The 25,988-nt window shown below is 41.3% G+C and overlaps 3 protein-coding genes across 3 annotated transcripts in view; 2 read left to right on the top strand and 1 right to left on the bottom strand.

Annotated features, from left to right (window-relative positions):
* The window catches only part of dlg3 (discs, large homolog 3 (Drosophila)), an 83,234-nt gene extending 78,761 nt beyond the window's left edge, over positions 1–4,473 (top strand). Inside the window, 3 exon segments of the mRNA XM_034202827.1 lie at positions 144–256; positions 487–578; positions 1,317–4,473. Of these exon segments, the coding sequence (XP_034058718.1) occupies positions 144–256; positions 487–578; positions 1,317–1,423 (312 nt within the window). The 3' untranslated portion in view covers positions 1,424–4,473.
* A 77-nt stretch (positions 4,474–4,550) lies between these two features.
* On the bottom strand, positions 4,551–20,973 carry tex11 (testis expressed 11). Its single transcript, XM_034202890.1, has 29 exons — positions 20,880–20,973; positions 15,561–15,673; positions 15,279–15,363; positions 15,037–15,116; positions 14,873–14,953; positions 14,667–14,786; positions 14,364–14,444; positions 14,177–14,262; positions 14,039–14,096; positions 13,862–13,957; positions 13,677–13,758; positions 13,247–13,325; positions 12,952–13,103; positions 12,319–12,404; positions 12,005–12,142; positions 11,751–11,853; positions 11,513–11,637; positions 9,428–9,513; positions 8,534–8,587; positions 8,380–8,420; positions 8,204–8,281; positions 8,032–8,102; positions 7,454–7,567; positions 7,196–7,268; positions 6,592–6,741; positions 6,365–6,473; positions 6,121–6,241; positions 5,346–5,513; positions 4,551–4,857 (listed from the first exon to the last, which is right to left on the bottom strand). The coding sequence occupies exons 1-29, from the start codon at positions 20,971–20,973 to the stop codon at positions 4,786–4,788; spliced, it is 2,796 nt and encodes a 931-aa protein (XP_034058781.1). The 3' UTR covers positions 4,551–4,785.
* kdrl (kinase insert domain receptor like) overlaps positions 20,687–25,988 on the top strand; it is a 55,528-nt gene continuing 50,226 nt past the window's right edge. The window contains exon 1 of the mRNA XM_034202874.1: positions 20,687–21,247. Coding sequence (XP_034058765.1) covers positions 21,184–21,247 — 64 coding nt within the window. The 5' untranslated portion in view covers positions 20,687–21,183. The remainder of the gene's footprint in view (positions 21,248–25,988) is intronic.

The raw sequence follows: 25,988 nt of genomic DNA, 5'->3' as shown, positions 1-25,988 counted from the left end.
ACAAGTGAACATGGTTTCATTATTTTTGTTGAAATGTTACAACAAATAAAAGTATTACTGTTATAAATGTTGAACGTTTCTGAGAAATTCAAAAGAAATCAATCCTAGAAGATTTGAACATTTTCCCCGATCGTCCCTTCCAGCAGGGGAAGCACTGCATCCTGGATGTGTCCGGGAACGCCATCAAACGACTGCAGCAAGCACAACTTTATCCGATTGCCATCTTTATTAAACCAAAATCCATTGAAGCCCTAATGTAAGTTTGAGCTTTTTCCCCTCCTGTAGTGTGTGTGTGTGTGTGTTGGGATCAGGGGGTCACAGGTTCAAACCCTACTGCAGTCAGCATGTCGTTGTGTCCCTGAGACACTTCACCCCAAATTGCTCCTGTGGGGATTGCCCACAGTATTGAGTATGTAAGTCGCTTTGGATAAAAGCGTCTAACATGTAATGTGTGTGTGGCGCTCACCTTCGCTTTTCTCCTTTCAGGGAGATGAATAAGAGGCAGACGTACGAGCAGGCCAATAAAGTCTTTGACAAGGCGGTGAAGCTGGAGCAAGACTTTGGAGAGTTTTTCACAGGTCAGTCTCACTGCCCCTCTCTGGGTCACACATTCAGATTTGGACCGATTTTTTTTTTTGAATGATATTTTATCTGTAAATGCTATTCTACATTTAAAATGTAAGACTCAAACATGTTCAGTTCAGCTGTCTGTCCATCACACAAGACGAGCCGTAGAAGAGTTATACAGATCTTTGGCACTTTAGCTAAAGAAATGACTGAAAAACAATTAGTGAGAAAGATTGCAGACTCATTGTCTGTCAAACAACTACTTGATTAATCAATCAACGTTTCAGATCCTCCAGGTATAATGTACTTTATGAAACATCCAAATAAACAAAAAAAACAGGAATTAAACTCTTTTTTGCATGAAAAACTACTTAAAAATAAATGTTTAACTTTTTTTCTTGCGAACAACAACCTGGTTAATACTGTAGCTTAACGGTCCAGACCCTATTGATTATTATTTTTATTAGTAAAGATAATCCTTTCCTATAAGATGTCAACATTTTATTTATTTTATTCTGAGAGCCATGTTTGCCTGAAAAGCTACTAATTGTGTGTGTGTGTGTGTGTGTGTGTGTGTGTGTGTGTGTGTGTGTGTGTGTGTGTGTGTGTGTGTGTGTGTGTGTGTGTGTGTGTGTGTGTGTGTGTGTGTGTGTGTGTGTGTGTGTGTGTGTGTGTGTGTGTGTGTGTGTGTGTGTGTGTGTGTGTGTGTGTGTGTGTGTGTGTGTGTGTGTGTGTGTGTGTGTGTCCAGCTATCGTACAGGGTGACTCACTAGAGGAGATCTACAACAAAATCAAGCTAATCATCGAGGAGCAGTCCGGGCCCTACATCTGGATCCCCTCCTCAGAGAAGCTCTGAGCTCCCTGCCCCCCCCTCCTCTCTGCGGCGCTGCAGAGCTCCCCTCCTGCCTCCAAGAGACCCCCCCCCCCCCCCCCAAGCCCAAATAGCCCCCTCACCTCCTTTTTGCAGATATGTTTCATATCAAGTTTTAGTGTCATCATTATGTTACTCTCTAAATGAAAAAGAAGTCTTATCACCATTACTGTGACTGTGCACACCCCTGCATGAGTTTCTCAACAAATCCATTCAAGACTGGAAATGCCATTCCAAAGGAATATGTCAAATGAAAACAAAAGGGAAAAGGAATAAATCCTTTTGTGAACTGGGACTGACTGAAGATCAGAATGTTACAGGAGTCGGGATTCAAAAAGAAAAGTTGCAGTGAACCAGAGACAAATCATACCGAGTCGGAACACTTTGTAAATGTTCATCAAATCACATTTAAAAAGACACGCAAGACGAGAAGTAAAGACCAATAAAGGTTTGTTTTTTCTTTTTCTAAAAAGACTGGATAAGATCGAGCCCTGATGATGGTACTGTTCAAGGAGTCGTCTCTTGTTTATAATGACTGAGGAAATTAGTGGAGCCGACAAACTGGTGATCTATTTATCACGAAGCAGCTTGCTGATTGGTCGCCTGCCAGCCGCCTGCGCTGCGGCTGATAAAGACATCTCGCGAGGCAGATCAAGAGGAAGAAATGCGTTGTGAATCTCTACATTTATATTATGAAATCACAAGATAAATGATAAAATCCCACTGAGATTTTACTACATATTAAAAACTACACATTTTACACTTCACTAGAATTGTCAATTTGGAGGGCTGTTAGATTTCATTTTTCTTTTTTTCTCTTTCTTTCTTTGTGGGATTTTTTTTTGCTTGTGGTTTTTAGCTGCTCTGTGTAAAGGATGGGGGTAGAGAAGTGTAACTGGGCTCTCTGCAAAACACCAAACTGCCTTACATCGAATACAAATTCTGTTTTGTGACTACCTGTTGTCTGTGAGGGAGGCCGCACACAATTTAGGAAAAGAGAGGAAATACCCTCCTCTTTTCTCCATTTTCTTTGTGTCCTCCAACTGCCAGGAGGCCTGACTTGAGTGCAATAGTTAAAACAAAGTCTCACCTCTGCAATAGATGAAAGTCTCACCCGCGTGGGTGCCTTTTCTCCCCCGTATTTCAACCTTTCTTCCTATTTAATGAAATAATTTGGCCATTGGATTACAATTTGACCAGCCAGCGCCTCCTTTCTCATGTTGAGCAGCAGACCGCCCGATTACACTCTCTGCCTTCCAAGAGGATTCTCTTCTGATTGAATGGTCACATGGTACTGTCCTATCTGCCGCCATGACGGTGGCCTTAAAACGGGTAGAACAAGACAATAATTGTATTGGATGTCCTAACGATTAAAGAGTCAATATAACCTGTTTTTTGAATTGTCCCCCTGTCCCCTTACCAAAAAATAACACTAAAGTCGGGTTTGATTAAAAAGAAAAACCTACATGCTTTGTGTAGCCTATCTATACATGTATGAGTCCTTGTTGGCAGGTGCTGAACCTCTGTATCGAGCTCTTAGTGCGTCAGGAATCTCTCACGTACAGATACCATTTCCCCCCCCGACTGAAAGGCCACGTTAGGGCGGAGGGTTCAGAGCTGTCAGGTGTGAAGTGCTGATGGTGGTTCTGTCGCTAAGCTAAAGGCAACCTAACGGCGTAATCAGGCTGTATTTGGTGTCTTCGCTCGCTTCGTGAGCTTGTTGAAGGCCGTCGGCGTGGTAACCTTTGAGTCGGCTGCATCACCAGGATTGAAACTGCCCCCCCCCCCCATGCAGATGTTTGTTAACGTGTGCATGTGAGCGAGTAAGTCTGAAGAAAAGTGGAACGCCCCCCAATCCTGTGAACTTTTTCCTCCTCAGCTTCTTGACGAGTGCAACAGAAGTTTTTTTTCCTTGTTTTTCGAGAGCCAGACCCAACAGGAAGTGGTAACCGAGACCTCTGGGTCCCCTGCTCTCTCCCACCCACAGAGCACCTGTACCTGCAGGCATTTTCTGAACAGGTGTGCCCCCCTGCCAGGCACCACTGCTAAACCAGCTGTCATTACCTGTGTCAAAACCAGAGTTCAGGGAATAACCGAAGGGAACAGAGCCATTTATAAACTGCTTGCAGACTGTTTCAAAGGGTGTGGTAGCTGTACAATGTAAATAAGCCCCCAGCAGATCCCCCTCACCTGTGCTTCATGCATGTGTGAATCAAACTGGGACAAAAACATGTTTTATAGACCACAAATGTCAGGTAAGTAAAGTTTGAGCTACTCTTGAGATATAATTTCCATACAAATGTGCTGTATTGTTGGTATTTCTCTTCAAATGCCTATTGGAAAACTTAACTAGTCAGTTGGGAATTCAATTCCCTCGAGTAGAGCCTGTCTACATGTGATTTCTTGTGGAACGTGTCTGGGTGTATAGATTGAAAAAATATATATATTGTAAAATAATGAAAGAGATGCAGTCAGAAACCTACACAATATCACAGAAACCAGGAGCATTGATCAATACATCATTAGAAGTTTAGCATTGGTCCTCTCTGGTGTTTAGTTGAAATACAGCTGACTGTTAACAATGTGCGTGGTATTCATACCTCAGTCAGCCATGTCAAAGCCCAAAGAACTTGATTTCATTTGAACTCTTTCCATTGAGGATGTGGTATATAACGAACCTGAATGCCTCTGTGTGTGTATAATTGATGAGGGTCTTTGTTCTGATGAGAGAAATGATGACATATGCTTTTATTTTTTGGGTGGGGGGGGGGGGGTCAGGGTTCTTGTTTGTACTTTTGGGTGATGATGTTTATGTTATAGCACATCTGTGCAGTAAGTGCTTGCAAACATGAACCCTTTGATTGTACAGTAGTTTCCTTCCTGTCACTGCAGGTGGTACAGCCTATCAGGACACTCGGCCTCATGGTCTTCCTTGTCCTAGTCATGAGGGAACAGTCCTGCAACTTTTGTTTGGGTTTTATTTTGGGACTTGACAAGAGTTTATTTGTTTGAAAATAAAATATGTGACTCAGTTATGATATTGATCCGCTTGTTATTGCACTTTAAACCCCCCCCCCCCCCCCCGTGGATTTGAAAATAAGGGTACCAATTATTCACATTTGTTTTGTCTTTATTGACGGAAGACAGTAGAAAAAGGTAGGAAGCATGAGGGAACGAAAGACCCAGGCTGCAGACAAACTGGACTGGATGTGGTGTGTGTCAGAAGACATAAACACTGAGGAAACTGATGAACATTTGAACAGAAACATTGATAACATTTAGCTGGAACGAGCTGCTGTAACTGATCAAGTTCAGACACAGTTAACACGGGGCTGACAGCAGGTCAGTTATTCCTCCATGATGAGGTTCTTCTTGGCTCGGTCCAGCCGGTCCAGGATTTCAGTGTAGAGTCCAGACATCTGTGGGTTCACCAGAAACAACCGTTGAGCTCTTAAAAGTCCACAGTGAGGTTTCTGCACTTTATAACCAGTAGGTGTGTAAATCACCACCATGAGATATATTGGTTCTTAGGGAAACTACATGATATCAGCTGATGTTACAAAGTCTGCCACCATTTCAAACAAATCCAGGGCCCTGCCATCAATATAAGACAATATTAAATACTCATTTAGCAACATTAATTACATTTATATCAACTAACAACTCAAACTAAACGGAACTTAAATATCAGTTCAACATTTTATTTCTGGCTCCTTCAGACATTTCATGTATGCCACATTGAGTGAAAATACTTTTTCTGAATTTCAAAAATAAGGGCGTGTTTTGAGATCATGTGTATCAATGTTTTCTTTTAGGATCAGTGATCAATGAACAGACCCCTACTAACATGCAGGACTATTCCTCCTCTATAATGCTCCACAGCTACACCCTCTCCCCCGTCCTGTACCTTTGTCTCGTAGCTCTCCTGCAGGGACCCCAGGTGGCGGATGAAGCTCATGGCGAGGCCGCACCACCTCTCAGCCTCGGGGTACTGGGCCAGGCTGTACAGCAGGACCCCCGTGTTCCAGGCCCGCGTCAGCAGCCACAGCGTCTCCATCTCCGGGAAGTCGTCCGGCTGCAGAGGAGAGGAGCAGGAAGACGTTCAAAAGGACATCTGGGTGACTCACTGAAGCCAAACTTATGCAAGGAAATCTGCTTTTTATTTTTAAAGTGGGGAGTCACTTTCCCCAAATCCTGTTTGTTAACCTTTACTAATCCTTTGCAGTCTCAAACAGACCGTAAACAAACTGGAAGGTTTTTTAACATTTCTAAAGTTTCATTCCTTCTTCTACACACTCCTTTAATCTCGGGCTTTCACTTTGATCCAAAGAGTTCCAAAGCTTTCCAGTGATAACTCCATCTGAGAAGGGGAAATAGTCTCTGCCTGTTCAGCAGGGTAATGTCTCCATCATTTGATGCCTCTTTCAGAGCGGCGGCTCACCGGCAGCACGATGACTTGTACAGCACATTAACATTCAAATTGGCAGGAAGGGGGTGGTGAATGGAAGCATCTGCTAATTGAAGTGCTGCTGAAAGCCCATTGATAAAAAAGAGGCTTCTAGAACAGCAGGCGGCCATGGAGTGGAGGAGAGGGGGTTAATTATATAGCGGGGAGCCGGTCTGTTGGAGGGAGCAGGAGGTGGGTGCCAGGGGAAGGCGCTGTGTGATTGGTCCTGACTCACTGCGGCTGCGATGACGGACAGGGCCTCCTCGTAGTAGTCCCACACCTCCTCCAGCACCCGGGCCTCCACCTCCGACACGCCGCTCGGGAGGGACAGCTTGATCAGGCTGTGGACACACTTCCTGAGCGGGGACACAGAGACAGGCTCACAGTCAGAAACACGTTCATCCTAATAAGCACTTTGGGGGGACGCATCGCTAATGAAATGTCAAGGGTATTTTCATGCAGAGCGGTGATTGGCTTGCCTGCAGCGGGCCAGGTCGGCCTGAGGTTGCTTCCTGTGCAGCGAGAGAGCCACCCTCAAGGCCTTCTTGCACAGCAGAGGGTAGTGGGCAGGGGGCTCCATGGCCAAGGCTGCATGGAGAGAGGGAAGATGTTACTGCAGACCCTCAAACGTGTGTTTCTTTAGGCGTCAGCAGGCAAGAGATGACAGTGAAGGGTTTTAAAGGCAAGGGTTGTTTTTCCTTTTTACCTGCAATGGTTTCTAGCACCTTGGTTTCGACGTGTTCCAGCTCCAACACGGACTCCAGGACTGTTTCCACCTTGGGGTCGTTCAGCTTCGCCCGGGCTTCAAACTCGTAGAGCAGCAGCAGCGTGTCGGTCGGGTCCTTTGGGAAACTCCCTGCAAGAACACGGTGGGAATACTTTATTTAGCTCCATTTTGATTCACAGAAGACGTGCTAATAACAAACATGGCTTTTATTCAGATAGTAAAGCTACCTAAATGAATATGTCAACTGGAAAATGACCATTTGTAAATAAATAGCTCACACAAGAAAATGTGTTTTTCTCAAACATCGAACAAAGCATCTTAAATTAAGAACATCCTTGATTCATTTAAGGAAAAATGGGTCACAAATCTTGACACAACTCTTGCGAAATGATTTAAGTCTTGGTAGCAAAATATATATTTTTGCATGAACAGTTATGTGCCTGCCCAAGTGTAAGAAGTCCCCCCACTCTTCTTTATTGTTCATGGAGGCATATCGGTAAATCAAAGGTTTTTAAGTTACCACAGGGTAAGTCATTGATTAAAAAAAGCATCATTTAGGTGGTAAATTATTCCTTTGAGGTACCTGAAGCTTTCAGGGTTTTCCAGACCTCCCAGCAGATCTGAATGTGCTCCAGAGCCTGAGTGAGATCCTCAGTCTGTGGACAGAGACAGAACAATCACTCTGGATTCATCGTCGCCATCTAGTGTTCACTTTGTCTCCAAAGGCAGAGGGACCAAAATGAAACACCAACACCAGCACCAGTGATGTGGTACATTTCCATTCATGTGCATGGAGAACGTGCTAAATGTGGGAGAGGGGCAGAGGGGGTGGGAGGCACACCTGGCCAGAGTGAGGGGATTTCCTGCAGAGCTCCAGAGAGGCGGCGGCGGCCATTAGCAGACACGTCTTCTGGCCCATGAGCAGAGTGCGATCAGGAGGGCACAGCTGGGAGAGCTGCGGGTTCAGGCACATGACATATTAACATTTAGCTACACGCCATTCACTGGCTGTTTCAGAGAGAGAGTAAGGCAGCGGCTTGTGGTCTGAAGGCGGGTTTGAATGCAAGATAAACTGGAAAATGTGTGGTAGGAAAGACTTGGAAAGATTATTCATTATTCATTCAACAATAACTTCTGAATATTACCCCTAAAATATAATCCAACACCCCAATTTCCCACAGCAGAAGCTTCTGAGTGTAGGGCTGTTCTCAGATACCATCTCATGGAGAAATACAGAGTAAGGTGTTCTGCTGACGGTGAAGACAGAGGACAAAGGGATCGTTACGATTCTTTATCTCAAACTGATATGTTTATCTTTCTAAAACAATATGTGAACTCCCTGTTCTGCTGTTATTGATTCACACACGTACTGTAGATACTGATTGATCACCCTGACAGAGCTCGTAAAAGGGAACTTGCCTGGTATGAGAGCACGAAGAAATCCCTCATTCTGTCAGGGCAGCTCTCGCACTGCAGAGCCGAGTTCCACGCTGTGACACACACACAGACACACAGACAAAGTGAAGGTGATGCAACATTTTAAGCGAAAGCATTCCATGTCAGATTGAAGTGACAAGGAGGGGGTCTGTACCAATTTTCCTGAACCAGTTAGCTTCCTCTGTGCGTTTCTCAGCAGTCAGGCGACTCTGGTGTGAAACTTTCTGCAGAGCTGCAGAAAGGGCAAAATAAATATGTAATTTATATTGACGAACAGCAAGAAATGTCTTCACAGAAAGGCGATTCAACCCAAGATTCATATGTACTCACCCATCTTTAGATATGGCAGCAGGACTTCCATATCCACATTCCTACATAGAGAAATGTAAGCCAGTAAATGGACAGTAAATACGCGTATTTAAATAAAGCTGCATCAATATTGCTGTATAATCAGACTGTGTTAGGTAATTCCCCTTGCCCTTGCCTCATCTCCTCTCTCGATTTCTCAATTGTGGAGAGCACAAGTCGAACCAAACACCTGTGAAAAGATGAATGGAGAAACTGCTGTTGACCTCCTTTCTTTCACCTACTAACTGTATTATACAGAGACACACTTTGAGTGGAGAAGCAGGGAATATAGGTCAGTGGATCATAGAGGCGTACGGAAAACTAACAGACTCGCTACAATCTCTCGGCAGCACCTAAGCCTTCTATACTAAATGTTGTCACTTTACGTGTGAAATTCTGCCATTATGTTTTGTTTACAGCCTCAACACATGACACTGCATACTTAAAAATATAAGCAAAACAAAGAAACGTATTATTTCTGTTCTTAAAGCCGCAGTGAAAACAAAGGGTAGCTAAGTGTCAGAAAGGGAGAGGAAACCAACCTAAAACTGCTTGCTAGCTTAAACACATTGCTGATCTAAAAGGAAGTCCACATGTGTCTGTGTCTTTAATGCCTGTCTGGCTAGGGCTGTGCGATTATGGCAAAAATCATAATCACGATTATGTTGGTGAATAATTGATATCACGATTATTAAAAACGATTATCCATTTACTTTGAAAACATCCATTTATTGAAAAATCAAATGTGAACAGTATGTTTTTAACAGTTGATTACCCTGAACTTTAAATATAATTCAACTGACAAACCAATTATAAAAATGTTTTTATTTTTAAATAAAAATAATAATCGTTTTATTTCGATTACGTTGTTTTCGTAATCGTTGCAAGCCAAAATCGAGATTAATATACGATTAATTGCACAGCCCTAGTTCTGGCTTTCTATTCCTTTGAAGCTTCCATGTGATACAATGATTGACTAAATGGATCATGCAGGCACATTTCTTAACTCTGAATGTTGCAGTTCACAGACCTGAGAGCAGTGAGGACCTGAGATTCATCCTTGGAGTTTTCACACAAGCTCCCCAGAGCCTTCATGGCCGTTTCCTGCTGTCCGTTCTGTCACAGGAGAACCAGGACCCCCCTCATTAATACCACCAATCATAATGTTTACAATCATATAGTAACTAGGGATGCACGATAATTATCGGCCCGATATTAGGAATTATGACGTCATCGCGATAAACCCGATACCAGTATTAATAGCCCCGATAATATACAATATATTTTTTGGGTAAAAAAAAAGAAAAAAATACTGCGGTGTGGGTGGATTGGGATGAGGGACGCTTGTTTTTCACTCGGCTCCTCCCGTTTTGCCAGTACTGTGGTATTAGTGGTTTAGGAAGAGGGGAGTTCTTCACAAATCCAGCGCTCCCTAACTCGTGAAGCCAGGGCAGTAAACAAACATGTCGTCGGTGGTATGGGCGTTGGAGCTATGTGCAACTCAAGGCATATGCTCGAACCGGAGCTGCCTGGACGCTGCAATCATGTTGCGCACTATCCGTGCTGAGTGTGCTGACTTTTCGTACAATGTCCCACTGTCTGGCTTCCTGCATAAAGTCAAGTGCTCGGCGCAGTTGTGGCGAAATGTCGCTCCTCTGTTTTCATTTAAACAGCTCCTTATATCCGTTAGCGCAGCTAGCTAGCACCAGATGCTAACAACAACAATGCACGTAAGGTCTCTCTCTCGCTCGGGCCACACATACACACACCCTCCCGGTCCTCCGGATGGCCAGTCGGTGCCTGCCGGTGAGCGTGGAAGTGTGGTCTGCCACAAGCGGGCGGCAGGAGCGGGGCTGTCAGCATTAGCTTGTAGATGGTATTTTAAACTCGATGCGCTCTGAAACTACGGGGCGGCCAAGGAAAAAAAATACACATGCGTTAATCGCGTTAAAATAATTAGTGGCGTACACATTTTTTTATTATCGGTTATCGGTATCGGTCTTGAGAAGCAGGAAGTTATCGGTATCAAAAAAACAATATCGTGCATCCCTAATAGTAACTAAAATACTTTTTATATAATAGTTAATACATGCAGTTTTGAGCTATTTGTTCAACAATATGAAACCAATCAAAACGGAATACTAACATGTATCAGTACTTGTGTATGTTTTAGTGTGATAAACTGGAGACGTGTCATTCAGTGATGTTTTATCTTGAATTGATTGTTGTTATTGATTGTTTTTACCCAGCAGTGAGGAGCTTAACCAGAAAGGTGTGCCCAAAAAATACAACCCGCCACTCGCCAAATGCAAGTAAAGATCTATGATGGGGATAATAATACTGAGGTCAGTTACCATACACAAGTAGCTACTTTAATCCAATCTCTTGACAACAAGTGAAATGACCCCATTTTGTTTTGCTTCAACTCTTCACACAGGTGGTGGCATGCAACGTATGACTATCAACTGTCCCTACACTCACGCTTTCTTTATCTTGCTAAATGACGAGTAGTATTGTACAGAGAATGTTGCCAGTATGCAAGTGGTGGGGTCACATTGTCGATTTGGATAAACCTAAAATAAAAATGAAGGGCATGGTGGAAGTATGTTTAAAAGATTTACAGATTGTATCTGTTTTATTTGTTCTATGTCCTATATATATGTTGCACTGTTGAAGGAGCCTGTGACCTACGTTTTTCATTGCCATACACTATCTACTACACTGTAGCTAATGTGCTAATGACATTAAAGCCTTGAAACTTGATAAGCGGCTGGGTGGGTAAATACAATGACTGTTTCCAATGACATTGACTCTTTTGCGGTGTAATGGCCGGTTGAATCATATTTTAGCCAGTAATGTTTTTTGTTTACGAGCCACAGATTGACTAAAAAGTCAATTTTGGACCCTGGGTGCAACATGCTCCGACATCTGCTATCAGGACATTTCACAGGTTAGTGCTGTGACAAGGACATCCTCCTCTTCAGCTTCCCACCCACACACTGCACACACTGCACACACTGCACCACTGTGGAACTAAGTCCACCAAAGCAAACACATTAGTTTCCCATTAAATCCTATTTTTACGACTTGTGTAGAGTCCTGTGATGAGTCTTACCTCCAAAGCAATCTGAGCAGCCAGACTGAGCAGGTTGGAGGCAGCGTTCTCAGAAACCAGCAGCCCGTCCTCACTGGCAGAAGGACTCTTGGACAGACGTCCCATCGCATTCACTGCCTCTACAGCTGGTACACATCAACATCCTCACCACGGAGAATATGCTGAACATGTGGCAGTAATGACATTATAACACTACTACCATAACAGCTTGTATGACACGACTAATGTTTGCAGATACCTTTCTCCACATTGTTCTCCTGCACTGCAATCTTGTAAACACTGAACTGGGTGAAAATGCTGCCAGGATCACATCTTTCTGCTTCTTTAATTGCTTCTTTGGCCTGAAAACACAAGTTTTCATGTACATGCAAACATACATCACACACATAAAGTGTTCAAAAGAGCATTTGCCAATGTGGCTGGTGACCTTTGACCCCCAACTGCACCACACATTCACTTCCCTGACCTGCTGCTGTGATCAAGTTGTCTTACCTTTTCCAGTTGTTTGAGCATCAGGAAACAGGAAGCTCTGTTCCTCTGCAGTTTGGCTGAATTGGGCTCCGTTTGACCCGCCTTGAAAAAACTCAACGAGTAGTTATACCACTGAAGAGCCTCAGAATAGTTTTTGGCCTAGGAAGAAAGATAGAGCATTACGTTTCCTTTATTTATCCTTGTGTGGAAATGAAACCTCATGCATTGAACCTATCCAAACTGTTTTGGCCCAGCAGCCTCCTACCATGCTGATAACTATACATGTGTATATATACCTTCTGAATTAAGGATAAACAAGGCTATGTTTAGCCTACCTCAAAGTGTTTGGACGCTTTATCCCACAGCATGACGTGAAGTCTTGTGAGGGCCTGTGGAGTCAGCTGTTTTCCCGTATAGTGGCCTGTGTGGGTGTAATAGATGGTTATACTAATACAGAGGTACATCTACAGCGTATTACCTACATAATTATAAAATTAACAATGTTTAATCAAGCCTGTGAAAAATCTGATATTCTTCAAATAAAATGTAAACATAAACAAACATCCATGCACTTATCCAAGCATGAGGCAGAGTTTTATGTCACTGGGTAAAGTAAAGGATGTTGTCTCTGGATGGATATATATATATATATCAAATCCCTTTCACATTTTATTTGATAGAATATCAGCTTTCGCAATCACGCAAAAGAGTCCCTTAGGCTCGAGTGAACAGGTTGAGGAACTCTTTTTTCAAAGTCAAACCTCTAAATCAGAGTTTGGGCTCTAAGTAGGCCTCAGGGTACCCGGGTCGAACACTGAATGTAAAATGGAGCAATTCAATTGTTTGCATTGCACTGTTTGCATTGTTTGGTTCACTCTGATGCGATATACGTCTCTAGTATAGTTTTGTATTTTTACATTTATATAAAATAGAATAAAATATATTTGTTTGATTCTAAGACTTGTTACCAGTGATGATATCTTCTATCTTCTGTTTGGCCAACAGCTCCCTGCCTTTTTGCAGCAGCAGCTCAATGTGCAGAACGAGAGCTGTTCCCAGGTCAGGGGACGACTCAAAGTGCTGACACACACGTTTCAAATAGTCCAATGCAAGCACTTCTCTGGAAAAATCAAAGCAAATATCATTCAGAGTAGAATAGCAAGTGGGCATTCCTTAAAAGAAGCAAATGTGATTGTGTGCACATGTTCGTCTTCAGCAATGTGAGTTTCTGCCAAGTGAGAGTGCTAGCAAAGATGATTTTACCTGTCTTCAGACATGAGTAGCTTCACTGTGCTCAGACACACTTCAAGAGAAACCTTAGATTCCAGCATCTCATTAAGTCCTGAAATAAGATGGATATAACCTGCTTTTAATTGTGCATTTAACTCATACTTAGGAATGTCTCAGTGCTAGCACAATATGAGACTGAGCAGCTCTACTACAACGTCTGACTTGTAAAAGCTAGTAGTTACATTACTGTAGACACTTATTCTAGAGTAATTCAACTCTTCAGTAGCCATATTGAGTTTTCACAAATCTACTTTTCTTCCCAGTAGCCTCAGAGAATCTGACAAACTAGCAACATTTCCTTCATGATGTACTTCCCTAAACTCTCAGCCACTGACGCCCCACTGCTGTCGATGAAAATGAAGTTCTGTATAAATAATTCAAAGACGTATGGGTGATAACTAACCTGCTCTGATATGATCGTCGGAGGCCCCGCATCTCACGAGTATTCTGATCTTTAAGTACAGCCCAGAGGCGCTCGTAAATTCCTGTCAAATTGCACAGCGCAAAGCATTTAGAGAATCTTTCAGCAAGTGTCTGCTTCAAATGCAAACATATAATGTAATTAGAGAAATATATATGATATCCCACCTTGTTGGCTAAGCTGACAGCATTTAGAGCCTTCTCCTGAAACCTCTGACAGTCCCACTCCAAATAAACAGAAGCAAGGAGCCTCAAGACCTTGGCCTATTGTGATGAAAATGTACAGTTACATTTTTGAAATTTTTAACGGCTGATTTTACAAAATGCTGTTTTGCATTATCTTACCTGGACTTCAGATCCAGGTGCGTACTTCACATTCATTTTCCCAATTTCATAGCTTTGGCTGAAAACGGAAAATAACAAATTGCTCTCAATCTGCATTGTGTCCAAGCATTTTCTGTTGAAATGTAGCATTATATTTACCTCAGCCAAAATGTACTTTCCTCAAACTTTTTCAGATTGTAAGTGTCTATTCCAAAGTTGTAGCACATAATGGAGAGATAGGCAGTCTGTATGGAAACAAATAATGAATTGTTACTGTCCCCTATACTTTCAACACGTGTGTCACAATAAAAGATGTTGACATAGTTATAACAGAGAGTTTTTATACATCCTTTGGTAGCCGCTGCAGCATGTCTTTACAGCGCTGCATATAGACCACAGCATCATGGTTATTCCCTTGAATAAAGGCCTGCAAAAAAGAGACTTGAACTTAATGTTAAATGTCAGCAAACAATTTAACATTTTCTATCAGCACAAATGAGATTTCCCCCTCTCATTGTTCAGTTAACATTTTAACTGTCTCACACTTCACACTGCAAGTCTGTCAGAATAGCACTTCCTCAGCTGCCAAATATCACAAGAACAAATATTCACATTGAAGGTGTTGAACATCACATGTGCCGCAGCTCACCGATTCTGCCTGGCAAGAGAGAATTCGAAGCAGATCCTTTTCTACATCTCCCTTGGATGAAGTGATGTCAGCTGCTCCATCCCCTCTGGATGTTAGTTGGGCATAGAGAGTTTCCAGGCTCTGGAGATATTGGATGTGGTAGATTTTGTAAGGAAAACTGTATTGGTGTTTGTTCTAAACTAATCTCTCTCAGTTTCTTTCTTTACCTTCACAGCAAGCCGTAAGAAGTTATCTGCCATCTGGGGATTTTTGCAGTCCAGCCAGGTTCTTCCTGTCTTGCTGGCCATCTGTAAAGATTAGACACTGAGAAACAGACCTCGTCCTCCTGAAAAATGGAGCACTCATAGAAGGAGCCTACAGTATTGCTTACCAGGATCTGCTTGCGAATAACGCCCTCTGTTGGATGTTCAGGCTCACAGCAGTACAGCAGGCTGCATGCTACATGACGCACTGTGAGGAATGGATGGTGAAAACATTTCATTGTGACGTAACATGTCTGTGGTTTCTCCTCTTGCATTTGGCACACATTTCAGACGGTGTGTCTGGGTATTTCAGATGCAATGATCATCAGTAAAATGTTCATGTAAATATATAATGCAACTGGAATTGTACCTTTAGCTTTCAGATTTTTACTTATAGTGGTGCCAACATTCTTGGTAACTGCCCAGTTCCACAGCTGGATGGCACACTCCTCCAGCTGTAAAATGAGTACGAAAAAGAAATATCAACTACAAACTTATGGCAATATAAAGGAGTGAAAATGCTATAAGTCAAACACAAACCAAGTTTATAGATCTGACTTTACATTGTTCAACTTAGTTTAGAAGTAAATAGTGGTTTGAGTTACATTAACAGTCAATCTATAGTCATAATCTCTTCTACCAACAATCCTACCTGTGGATTTGGTATTTTGGGGAAATCCTCCAGGCCAGAGACTTCAGAGAAGAGTTTCTCTATCACCTGATCATAATCTGTTGTCTGTTTCTGCAGCAGATTCTCTGTGAGACCTGTGATAATGTTAACCAAATAAAAAACGTCAAATGTGTCTCCAAGTGTTGCAATAGAAAAAAAACATCACTTGTAATGTTTGTATTGTGGCAATTAAAAAAAGAATTAAATTACAAAATGAGGCTAATCTTGTGTTGCTGACCATTGATTGTTAGATACATTATTGTTAAATCCCATACACTTCACAAGTTGTGGAAGTATTCAAAGATGTGAAATAACTAGAAGCTAACACCTCTTCATAAATTGAGAAGCCATGACCATTACATATTTGGTGTTTTTATTGAGTTCAGAAATATATATATGTAATTCTCCTTGACTAGCACAATGTCTGTCCAAAGATTCGCAGACCTGTTTTCTAGGTTATCTGATTGCACCATCATTATAATTATTCAACGTCATTGTTAATACTCATGTAGTTACTGTTAGCTTGCCATATTGTATCGTATGCTCTATAATGCTGTATTGAAATCTTAAATCCACTTATATTGATTTTGGTCATGACTAAGGTAGCAAAGACAAGGACATAAATCAAAAGAAGTCAAGCATAGGTGACTGTTAACATTAGCACACAAGCTAACCTAGCTAGTTAGCCTTAGCTCGTCGCAGTTAAACCTAGCCAAAAGTTAGAAACTAGCTAGGTTGATAAACAATGATAGTAATAGTAATAAATATAGTAAACTATAATAGTAATAGTAGTTTTACCAGAACACCTTAAACAGGACCGTCACTTACCTTTCACAGTTGAAACAATAAGCTCCATTTTTTTTTAAAGCTTCAGCACTGATATTAAGGCTAATGTTAGCTCCTCACCAGAGCGCCATCATGTTTGATTGACAGAAGTAAAAAATGCCCGGGAATTTTTTCGAGGAGAGGGAGAAGAGCCAGGGGGAAACAACATAGTGAGAAGTGAACGTGGATATGTCTAATTTTAACACAGATAGTGGTTTAATATTGTAAAGCTAATAGCATGACTTGGTTATGGCAGTTAACATTATCTGACATTTTAGAAATGTTTCGAAGCAAGCTAATTTAACTATTATCTTAACTAGTATTTAGTGATAACAATAACTTCATACCATAACAGTAGAGAGGAATTGTACTTTGTGACAGTGAGGTAAGATGACCATATTTCTGTAATGAACAAATAAAGAAAGGTTCAGTTTGGCATGCAATCAATATTAAACTATCAAATATTGTTTACTATGAAATTGAGTTTCAGTTATTTTGCCCATAGTTACTGTTTGTATGGACACAACATGCTGCAGGTTGGTACTAACTAGGCTACTAAGTAATGTTGTTAACAGTTTGTAGAGTTCTATGCCCAGGGACTGTTAATTACATGAATTAATCTAGCTATCTGTGTACAGTAGGTAACACTTGCTCGCTACTGTCCACGTTTACACCATAGCAAGTTTACACCGCACTTTTCTCAGAAACTACCGTCAGAAAGTAGATCGTTAGTTACAAACGGGAACATTCCCGGGTCAAGCCACCAACAAGGGAGACCGAAAGGACGCCGGACCTTAACCTCCACCGCTGGTAGGTTATATTGTTAATTTGTTACTGTGTAAATAATAATGAATGTATCACAATTAAGTAATACATTCAGTAATTATATTGTTATTTCTCATGTTAAGTAACTACGCTGCGCTCAAATGTCAAGTTTCGTGTGGGAAAACAACGAAGCTGATTTCCGGTTACCTCCAAACAATGAATACGTAAGTAGCCTACTAGTGTGACTGTCTCATCATGTGCTTGTTAGCACATGATGTTGTATTTTGTATAGATCAACTGGTCACAATTGGCTATGTGGATTGGCTATGTGGATTATCTTGCTGCGGGATATTGTAAACAAATCAAAAGTGTGAAGAGTGGTTGTGCAGGAGAAATAGCTAGCTTTTCATAGTAGACCCCGTTTTTGCGAAATCGCAACCGATGTCAAGCATCTTTCTGAGAGGATTGCAAAACATGAGAGCAGCAGGAGAACGCGAAAAACGGGCAAACTTAGCTAGTAACAACCCAGGTTTACAGTACACACAAATGAAGAATTGAACAATGACATTACATGGCCGCAAATCGAAAACACAGTAGGCCTATGGGTGTGCTCATTTGAATTATTACATTAGTCAAAGTAGGGGAATTGTGGGACAGTGTATTTTGGTATTTTATCAAATTGCATAAGTGTTTGTTTTAGCAACTTTCAAAAGTATGTTTGCCCCACTATTGCTCACCTCTCTATTTCCCTGTTGTAGAAATCTAGCCTGCCCATTTTTCATTGGACATGTTGCCTTGGTAAACACAGATGCAGGAAATAATATGTATTAAGGGTGCAATACATGTAATAGTTTACCTGCTGGCATGGTAAACCATTAGTGTGACCATTAGCTGCAGGCACTTAGTAATACCCTTTGTTTGCCTTTTCTGTTGGAACAAATACAACATTACAATCTGATCATGACTTGTCAACATTGAGATATCTTTATCCTCAAGATACCAACATTTCTCTCTTAAACTGGAGCTAGTCTCACCTTGTCTAACATATTTAATACGGCTTGAAACAAATCAGAACTGAATGTCTAATGTTTTTATTCCTCATGCAACCTCTTTGGCATATGGAACTTAAGTACATTTCATTGCAGGTCTACATTTGTTCCAGTAAGCTACTTTAGGAAATGAACACCGTCATTTATTCAGCCATAATAGGCCTATTTACCAAAAGTAACCAGATATTTTGGTCAACGTGACTAAACCTGAGACCTTTCCATTTTTAAAATGGCCCGAGTAATCAGAGCAGGCATTTACTCAGTTAAGAAAGAGCTCTGTTGTTCTAAAGCAGGATTGTCAGTGCCTTGAAAATGAAAGCTAATTCTGTAAAAAAAATTATTTAATTTCCAAATCACTATCATTTACTGGATTAATTTGAGCCTTTTCCATATATATGATTGTATATGTTAATTGGATGGATGGATGGATATATGTTAATTATCATTTGATCCATTAGTGAGGATAATGAACTCAAATAAGAAACAGAGAGCTGGGGTCTTGAACCATTAGCCAGCTACAGTTATTGCATGTCAATGTGATGCATGATTGGTTTTATGAAATGTTAATGATGTCTAACTAGTGCATACTTCTGTCCATGACCCTGGCTTGTAAATAGAGAAATGGGTTTGGTTAATATTATAGGCAATAAATCTTACTTTTCCCACTACCATTTATTTCTTCAAATGATATTCCTTGCTTCCAAAGCTGCAGAATGAGTTAAGTCTGAGACTGTGGCTTTGTTTCCACTCAAGACTATCTGCAGCCATCTGATCAGCAGGGCAGGCAGCGAGACCCCTCACCCCTCTGCTAGAGAAAGACTTTCTGCTGGTTCATTTACCCAAGAGGTCTTTGCTGTCGGGGCAAAAGGAAGAGTGCATGTCGTGTGTGTAGAACAAGTTGGTCCCCCATAGTGTGTTTTGAACTCCAGAATCTAAAATAAAACACTTTAACCCCCCTCCCGTCAGCTAGCTACTTCCAGCTATTGTTCATCAGGAGACGTTTCTGCTGCCCTCTTGGTCCAGTAGGAATGTCTCCTTTACTGAAGACGTCTTATGTGAACACATGTAAGACATTTTCAGCTCCTTGTAAACTTCACCCCTTCCTTTTGTATTTTGTGAGCTATCATATGGTTTGCATTAGTGAGCTTGTTTAATCTATATCATAATGTGTCACCATTCAGATTTGTAGATATTTTCTTAAGACTATTCATAATTAAGTTTATGTACCTCCTTTTATTTATATATGTTACTTTCTATATTTATCTGTACTTGTTTCTGTCCTTGCACTGCTGCAACCGCCTTTCTTGTCATTGTTAAGAGGCAATTCCGAAGTCCACAAGGCTGTGACATTGAGGGTCCAGTGTCAGAACAAAGTCCTCCACTTCATAAATTCTCACGTTTTGGATTAAATTATGCAGAAGAGAGCTAGCTTTTTTGTACCCTTTTTCCAGCCACCCTTATAAGAACAATTATTTTTAAATGTCCTCAAGTGATTTGACGCAAAAGCAAACATTTGAATGCTTGATTTGTGACTCTTTTGTCTCAGAATCTCAGAAATGACTCCAACCCGGGATGTTTTAAATTGTTTCCCAGGTATTCATGTGTCATTTCACTCCTTTCCTGCTACAGGAATGGGAGAGTGATGATCGACATTTCACCACTTGTGCTGCTGTGCATCACCCACAACCCCACCCAAGATCCAGTCCCCAAATTGTTGGCTGTTGAGTCTTGACGTGGGCGGAAAGGTGAGGGCAGGATGTTCTTATTTACAATGCCGCGGCAGCAGAGTAATTGTTGTAGTGATAAAAGAAAACAGTCTGCGGCACATCCACACACTGCAGGGTACTGCTGGACAAAAGAGGCTTATTTACATTGATATAAAAAGCAGCATATCCTGTTTCTGTAGTTAAAAATACATCCAGCAAATATTTATTTTAAACACCTTGTGATGCCACAGATTGTTTAAATGTTACTCCATTTCCTCTTGAGACAAGATTACTGCTGTAACCTTTAACCTAAGCACACAGAGGGTTGATGTTATCAAAGGTAGCTTTACAAACAAAGGTCAGTGAAACATTTAGTTTAATTATCTACTTCAACTAACTAACTGTCATTTCGAAACAAGTCTGACAACATCAATAAGGTGACATTGATATTCATGCAATCACAATTGAAACAATGTTGTAATAAATCCCATTGAGGTTCATTTTGGAGTGGAGTTTTCTACTATGAACATATATAATCACTGTCATTTTAATGATTACATATTTGTTATGGTTTTAATATTACATAGTTATCCATCATGTAGGCTATAGGTCTGCCACGTTGTGTTGCAGGATTGCTATAGATAATCATGACTTCTCATGAACTGATCTCCTTCTCAGTAGCCTGAAGAAGGGAGTGTGTCCCCCCCCAAATGTGTGACGTTGCGTCCTTCCTCTGTGTCTCCATAAAACGTGCCTCACGCATGGACTGCAAGTGGTGCACGGAGGCGAGAGGGAGGATAACTTGTCTGAGGCGCGAGAGAGGCAGGAGCTGATTGATTTGGTTGTGTGGGCTCTATCAGACAGCAGTAACAAGCAGATAAACCACTCACTCGACTTTTATTTTTCAACAAACATTGAAATACATCAATTTAACTTTTGGGGGAATTCGAGAGCACCTGCACGGAGCATCCAGCGCGGTTCCTCCGTCTCCTCTCTGCCGGGTCTGGAGTCCCCAGCTGCGCAGGAGAGCTCCCCTGCGAACCGCGTCATGGGATACAGCTGAACCACCGCCGCTTTTCGCGTGTACACCTGAAGCTTTTTGTGGATTTACAACACGTTTAAGAAAAAGAAAAACAGACTCGTTTATTTACTCGCTTTAAGAAAAACTTCATTCAGTCACTCGGGATTATAAGCCTTTGCCACGGACTCTTATCACTTTATTTCTAACGCACGGTTGGGGTTTTGGTGGAGAGTTGCAGGATGGGCTCATCCGACTGCTTCAGATGGGCCGTTGTCATCTTGTGTTGTTCATCACTCACACATGGTAAGATGTCATTCATACATATAGAGATTGATTATTTATGCTTATATTGTTTTATACAAGAGATAACAGCGCTGTTTGATTCGTTTCAATGAATTGCATAATATTTGACGCGGTCAGTCATTTGGAGGAAAAATAAAGAGAGTGGCTTATATTTTATTTATCTTAATCATTGTCTTAATACATTTAACTGAGCTATTGAGTTCAATTATCTGTCGGTTTTTTCTATTCTAACATTTGATCAATATGTTTTATTGTTTATGGATATACGTACAATACTACAATTGTCATGCTAGGAACATTAAATGACCACTGTTAATGCTGTTAATAGACGGAGCTGCAGTCCTCAAACACACCGCTAGAGGTAGTCTCAGCCCATTGTAACAGGAGCATTTCAAACGTTCATAAAAATGTGTTGATGTGACAGGTAGGCTAATTGGTGGCCTGATTTTTACATTTTTATATTAGACTGGTTTAATTTTGACATTTGATTTGGTTGTTTTGACTTGTTTCTCAGATATTCTGAGTCAGCCTTTAGTTCAATATTATGAAAAACGTTTTTCCAGCAATTGTTATCTGAGTGAACAGGATTAAACAGTTTGGGAGGAATGTGCCTGTTGATTCAGACATTTTAATCAGCTTCATTGTCTGTATTGTCACTCCACAAAAACAAGGTGGATGTTCCTCCACCTTGTGGCAGGTTGAGTGTGCTACTGAGATAGCCTTCCTCACCATTCCCAAATAAACAGCCCATCTAAACAAAGGAAATACCATTCACCTAACCCCCCCTACCCCCCATACACTTTTAGCCTATGAATCTTTGTCCGAGATGTTTCCTTCACTGTCCACTCACAAAGCGTGGGAAAGACACAAGGAGGAAGCGGATGTAGGGGCAAAAGGCAGCCTTGAATTGTTCTGGCTCGTAAAGGTCACGGAAATGTGACACGCTACCTGGGCAAAGATTTCTTCCCGGTACTCCTTGTGCCCATATTGAGCTATGTAAAATGCATCCAGAAGACAATGGCAGGGTGGAAAGGAGAGTGTTGTTTGTGCAGAAGCTCTACTGACTGGAAGAGCCATTAGTTATTGATGGGGCATCACCTTTTTTATTTTCATGTTGGGCTGTGTATCAGTCAAAGTTGGCAAATAAAGCACAGGGCTGAGCAGAAGCACAGAAATCATGGTTAGCCGCCAACATTAGATGTAATGTTGCAGCCTGTCACGAGTGGCACAAAGTCATTATATTACAGATATTGACCATTCTACTAAGAGACATTTTACCAACCCTTATATATTTTTAAAACTGCAATCATATGATGTTAGTTGATGTGTTTTATAGAAATCGGTAACACTCTGTTTTAAAGATGGTCTGCCCTATGGTGTTTTGCTAGGATTTCACTTGTTGCTGTTTCTTTTTGAAAAGTGACCACAGGTCAAGTGTTTTGTTTCGTGACCTTTTGACACCCTTTTAAATGAAGCATAACGGCTCAGACTGAGAGAGATACACTTTTTACTGCTCTTTACGACATGATTATTGCCTTTCAGATTTATTTTAGTTTGTCTTTCTAATGGTCAATCTCTCTTGGCTTTGTGCGTATCATTTGTTGTGTGATGCATTACTATTGATTCAGTGAACTGTGTCTGTGTCCTTGTAGTTTCCGTCAATTATTTATTGTGTTGTCGTGGTGAATTTTTCAGCCACATTTTAAATTTAAACCTGAAAGCGTGCTTGTCCATGAGTCCACATTAGTCAACCCTTTTTCTTTTGTGTTTTGAAGCCGAATTAGGTGATGTTGTGTCTATTTTTCCCCCCGAGTAATTTGTTTCTTTCCTGCTCGGACACTTGAGATGGAGTGAAAAATGGGAGTGACGAGAGGTCAACCAAGTGCGGTGGGAACTCATTGCTCACTGGCGGTATGTCTGGGTTCATGGAGGTAGCGTAAGAAAAACAACCGTACACTCACACTCACCTGGATTTACCAGCAGAGCAGAAAAGGTCATTCCCTTACAGAGGGATATAACTTAACAAATTGCTTTGCGTGGCTGTTCTTATAGGATAATTGCCGCATCTGGTCCATACCAGGCATATCCATCCTGAGCCAGCAATATATTTTCTTTAAATCGGCATGAGATTTCAATTTCAAGGAGCTTCTCTCTGCCTACAAGTCTTAATCATGCGTTATGGAACAGGATTCCTCTGGGTTAACCATTTTGGACTCATGCAGGCGATTCCTGTTTGTTGGCTCAACTCAACTTTATATAACCTAGAATGGCCACCCAACATGGCCAGATGTTCCTTTATTTTGCTTTTTTAAGAGGAGTCTGGGGCATTAATGCCTCCAAATCTCCAATGGCTAATATACGGCTAATAAAAAAGGCACTCTCCCAAACTGTTGTCTTAACCTTGCAGTAAGCAAAGTGGTGGGGTTTCAGGAAGGCGGTGTGTGAGAGACACTCCAACACACAGCCAGAGCAGTGCTAGCTTCTCCTTATTCTGGCAGGTGATCCTAAGTCTTGTCAAGTTTTTATCTTTGTGTCGTAAAATGTTGTTTGTCTTGAAAATATTATTGTCTCTTATTTTCTTAATCTTATTGTGTATTGGCTCTCTCTGCATTTATTTGTCTGCTTTTATTTACTGTGTCTATTTCTGTGACTGCAGTGAGAGATGCCAACGAAATTCCGGTATACCGATGTATGAAAATAAGATATTCTGATTCAGACCAGTTTCTTAACAGGTGGTGGAGTTGTTGCATATCTCCATTCAAACCATTACCCTTGAACTATTGAGAGATTATTTGATCATTGGTTTCCAATTCCTATGATTTAAGGCTAACAGATTGCGTGCTATCCATTTGCTATTTACTATATAGGACAGGAAGCTCACCTTGACACAGATTGGCCACTCTTCACTACTATTTTGCTCCTATCGCCATGGACACAATACAACCAACATGACTCACCAAGAGTGACCCTGCACTCTTTTGTTAAATTGTAATTCGTTCTCCACCCTTTCTATGCCTTTTGTTGTCACCGAGTGCAAGGAATACATCGGCAAGGTTAAACCTGGGAATCATCATGCTGTATTGTTACTTTTGCCTTGAACATGCCCAAAAAAGATCTTCTCTTTTGAGACTTGTGCTGTTTAACAACGGCACAGGAAGTACAGATTAAGTGTACTCTCTGCTACAAAGAAGGGAATTTGCACAGTATGGAGAATAATGTTCCTTTTTTGTATGTTCCTGTCTATTTCAGTGACAGGACAGTCATCTCGTACAGTAATAGTGGTTTTTATTACCCAACATCAGGCATGTGATTTTGTTGGCATGCAACAACGGAACGAAGGATTATGACATATTGCCAACAGTTACTCCAGATCATACTGTCCTTTCTTCTTGTATTTATTTATTGCAGTTTTTGTAATGTTTTTATTTCACTGAGTTTTAGTATCCTCAACCTTTAATTCAATAAAGTTATCGTAATAGTAACTCTGTGCATTTATTGGATTAAAGTACTAAAACAATTGGATGTTAGTTTTCCAAATATTGTTAGAAGTTAATGCTTAGTTAGTGCTCCCTCTAAGCACGCGGTTTGATTGGATAGAGTTTGTACTGGCATATGATTTGATTGGCTGGCGCTTCCGTCGAAGCTGAAGTTGAACTTTTCTCAACTTTCGAAGCGAGCAACGGAGGCAAAGCGACACGACAGAACCACAATGCAGTTCGGCAAAGCGTGACATCACCCCATTCAAAGTTAATGGGAAGCGTCTCTGTTGAAGCACGCGACGCTGCCGTTTGGACAGGCCGTAACAGCTATCAAGTGCACCTCACTTTGTTCATCTTACCATAGTTGTGTTCAAAATCAAAACGTCATCATACTAAATCATAATACGTCAAAATCAAGCTTTTTTGTAATTATACATTTTTAAAAAGTTGTCCTAACCCTATAAACGTAATTTGCAATGATGAACCCCTGGCTTAGATTGAATGAAAACACTTTTTTCAATGTCTTTTCATTGTTATGATGCTTTCAGACTAAACATTTAAATGGTGTTTTTCAGGGCGACAAACATTTCAGAACATTTTGGAGTCCTGCAATCCAATACTGTTTGAATTGTTTCTATATTTCCTGACTGGTAGTGAACCCACCACAAGTGTTTTCCAAACACTGTGTCCTGTGCCACTTCCTCTCAATGCCAAGTGAGGACAAGGACGTATAAATGTGATCCTGTTCTAATCTGAGTTAACCTAGCCCTGTCTCAATAATCACTTTGATGCTGTGTGACTGGCAAAAGACCCCATCATCAGTTGAGACTGGCCACCCTTTCTCTCTCCCTCAATCTGTTTGTTCCATGCCTGTCCTCTTCTTAATGGCTCTTAATGAGAACCAGCTTCGGGGCTCTTTGAACAACACAGTAAGCACAATTTCTGGCATTTTTCAGGCTGGAGGAATGCAGCACACAGCTGTTGGGGGGGGGGTTAGGGTTGTCAGGACGCTTGCTAAGGTCAGCATTGGGCAGGCAATGGGGCAGGTTAGAGATTTGAGGGTGTTAATGTAGAGAGACAACCGCAGGATACCTTCTTAACTCTTTCAATGGGGCCCCTGCTGATTCATCCATCTGTAGTTTGTTACTGAGGAGAATCGGGGAAATATTGGCCATTTTAAGAGATGAGCTACCTGCCAGTGCAATTCAAGGTCAGGACGATGTTTTCAGTTGTTGTTACATCACAAGTCAAACAACTGACTT

The sequence above is a fragment of the Gymnodraco acuticeps genome, unplaced genomic scaffold (genome assembly GCF_902827175.1).
Source record: "Gymnodraco acuticeps unplaced genomic scaffold, fGymAcu1.1, whole genome shotgun sequence".
Taxonomy (NCBI): Eukaryota; Metazoa; Chordata; class Actinopteri; order Perciformes; family Bathydraconidae; genus Gymnodraco; species Gymnodraco acuticeps.
The sequence above is the reverse complement of the archived record's forward strand: the minus strand, read 5'-3'. Positions and strand labels throughout refer to the sequence as shown.

Excerpts from the sequence above, each read along its gene's own strand:
- tex11 (XM_034202890.1), bottom strand. The coding sequence starts at position 20,973 with ATGACGCGGTTCGCAGGGGAGCTCTCCTGCGCAGCTGGGGACTCCAGA. Across the intron at positions 14,954-15,036 it reads TTATTCGCAAGCAGATCCTG|ATGGCCAGCAAGACAGGAAG; the intron begins GTAAGCAATACT and ends TAATCTTTACAG. Across the intron at positions 13,759-13,861 it reads CTGTCAGCTTAGCCAACAAG|GAATTTACGAGCGCCTCTGG; the intron begins GTGGGATATCAT and ends GCAATTTGACAG.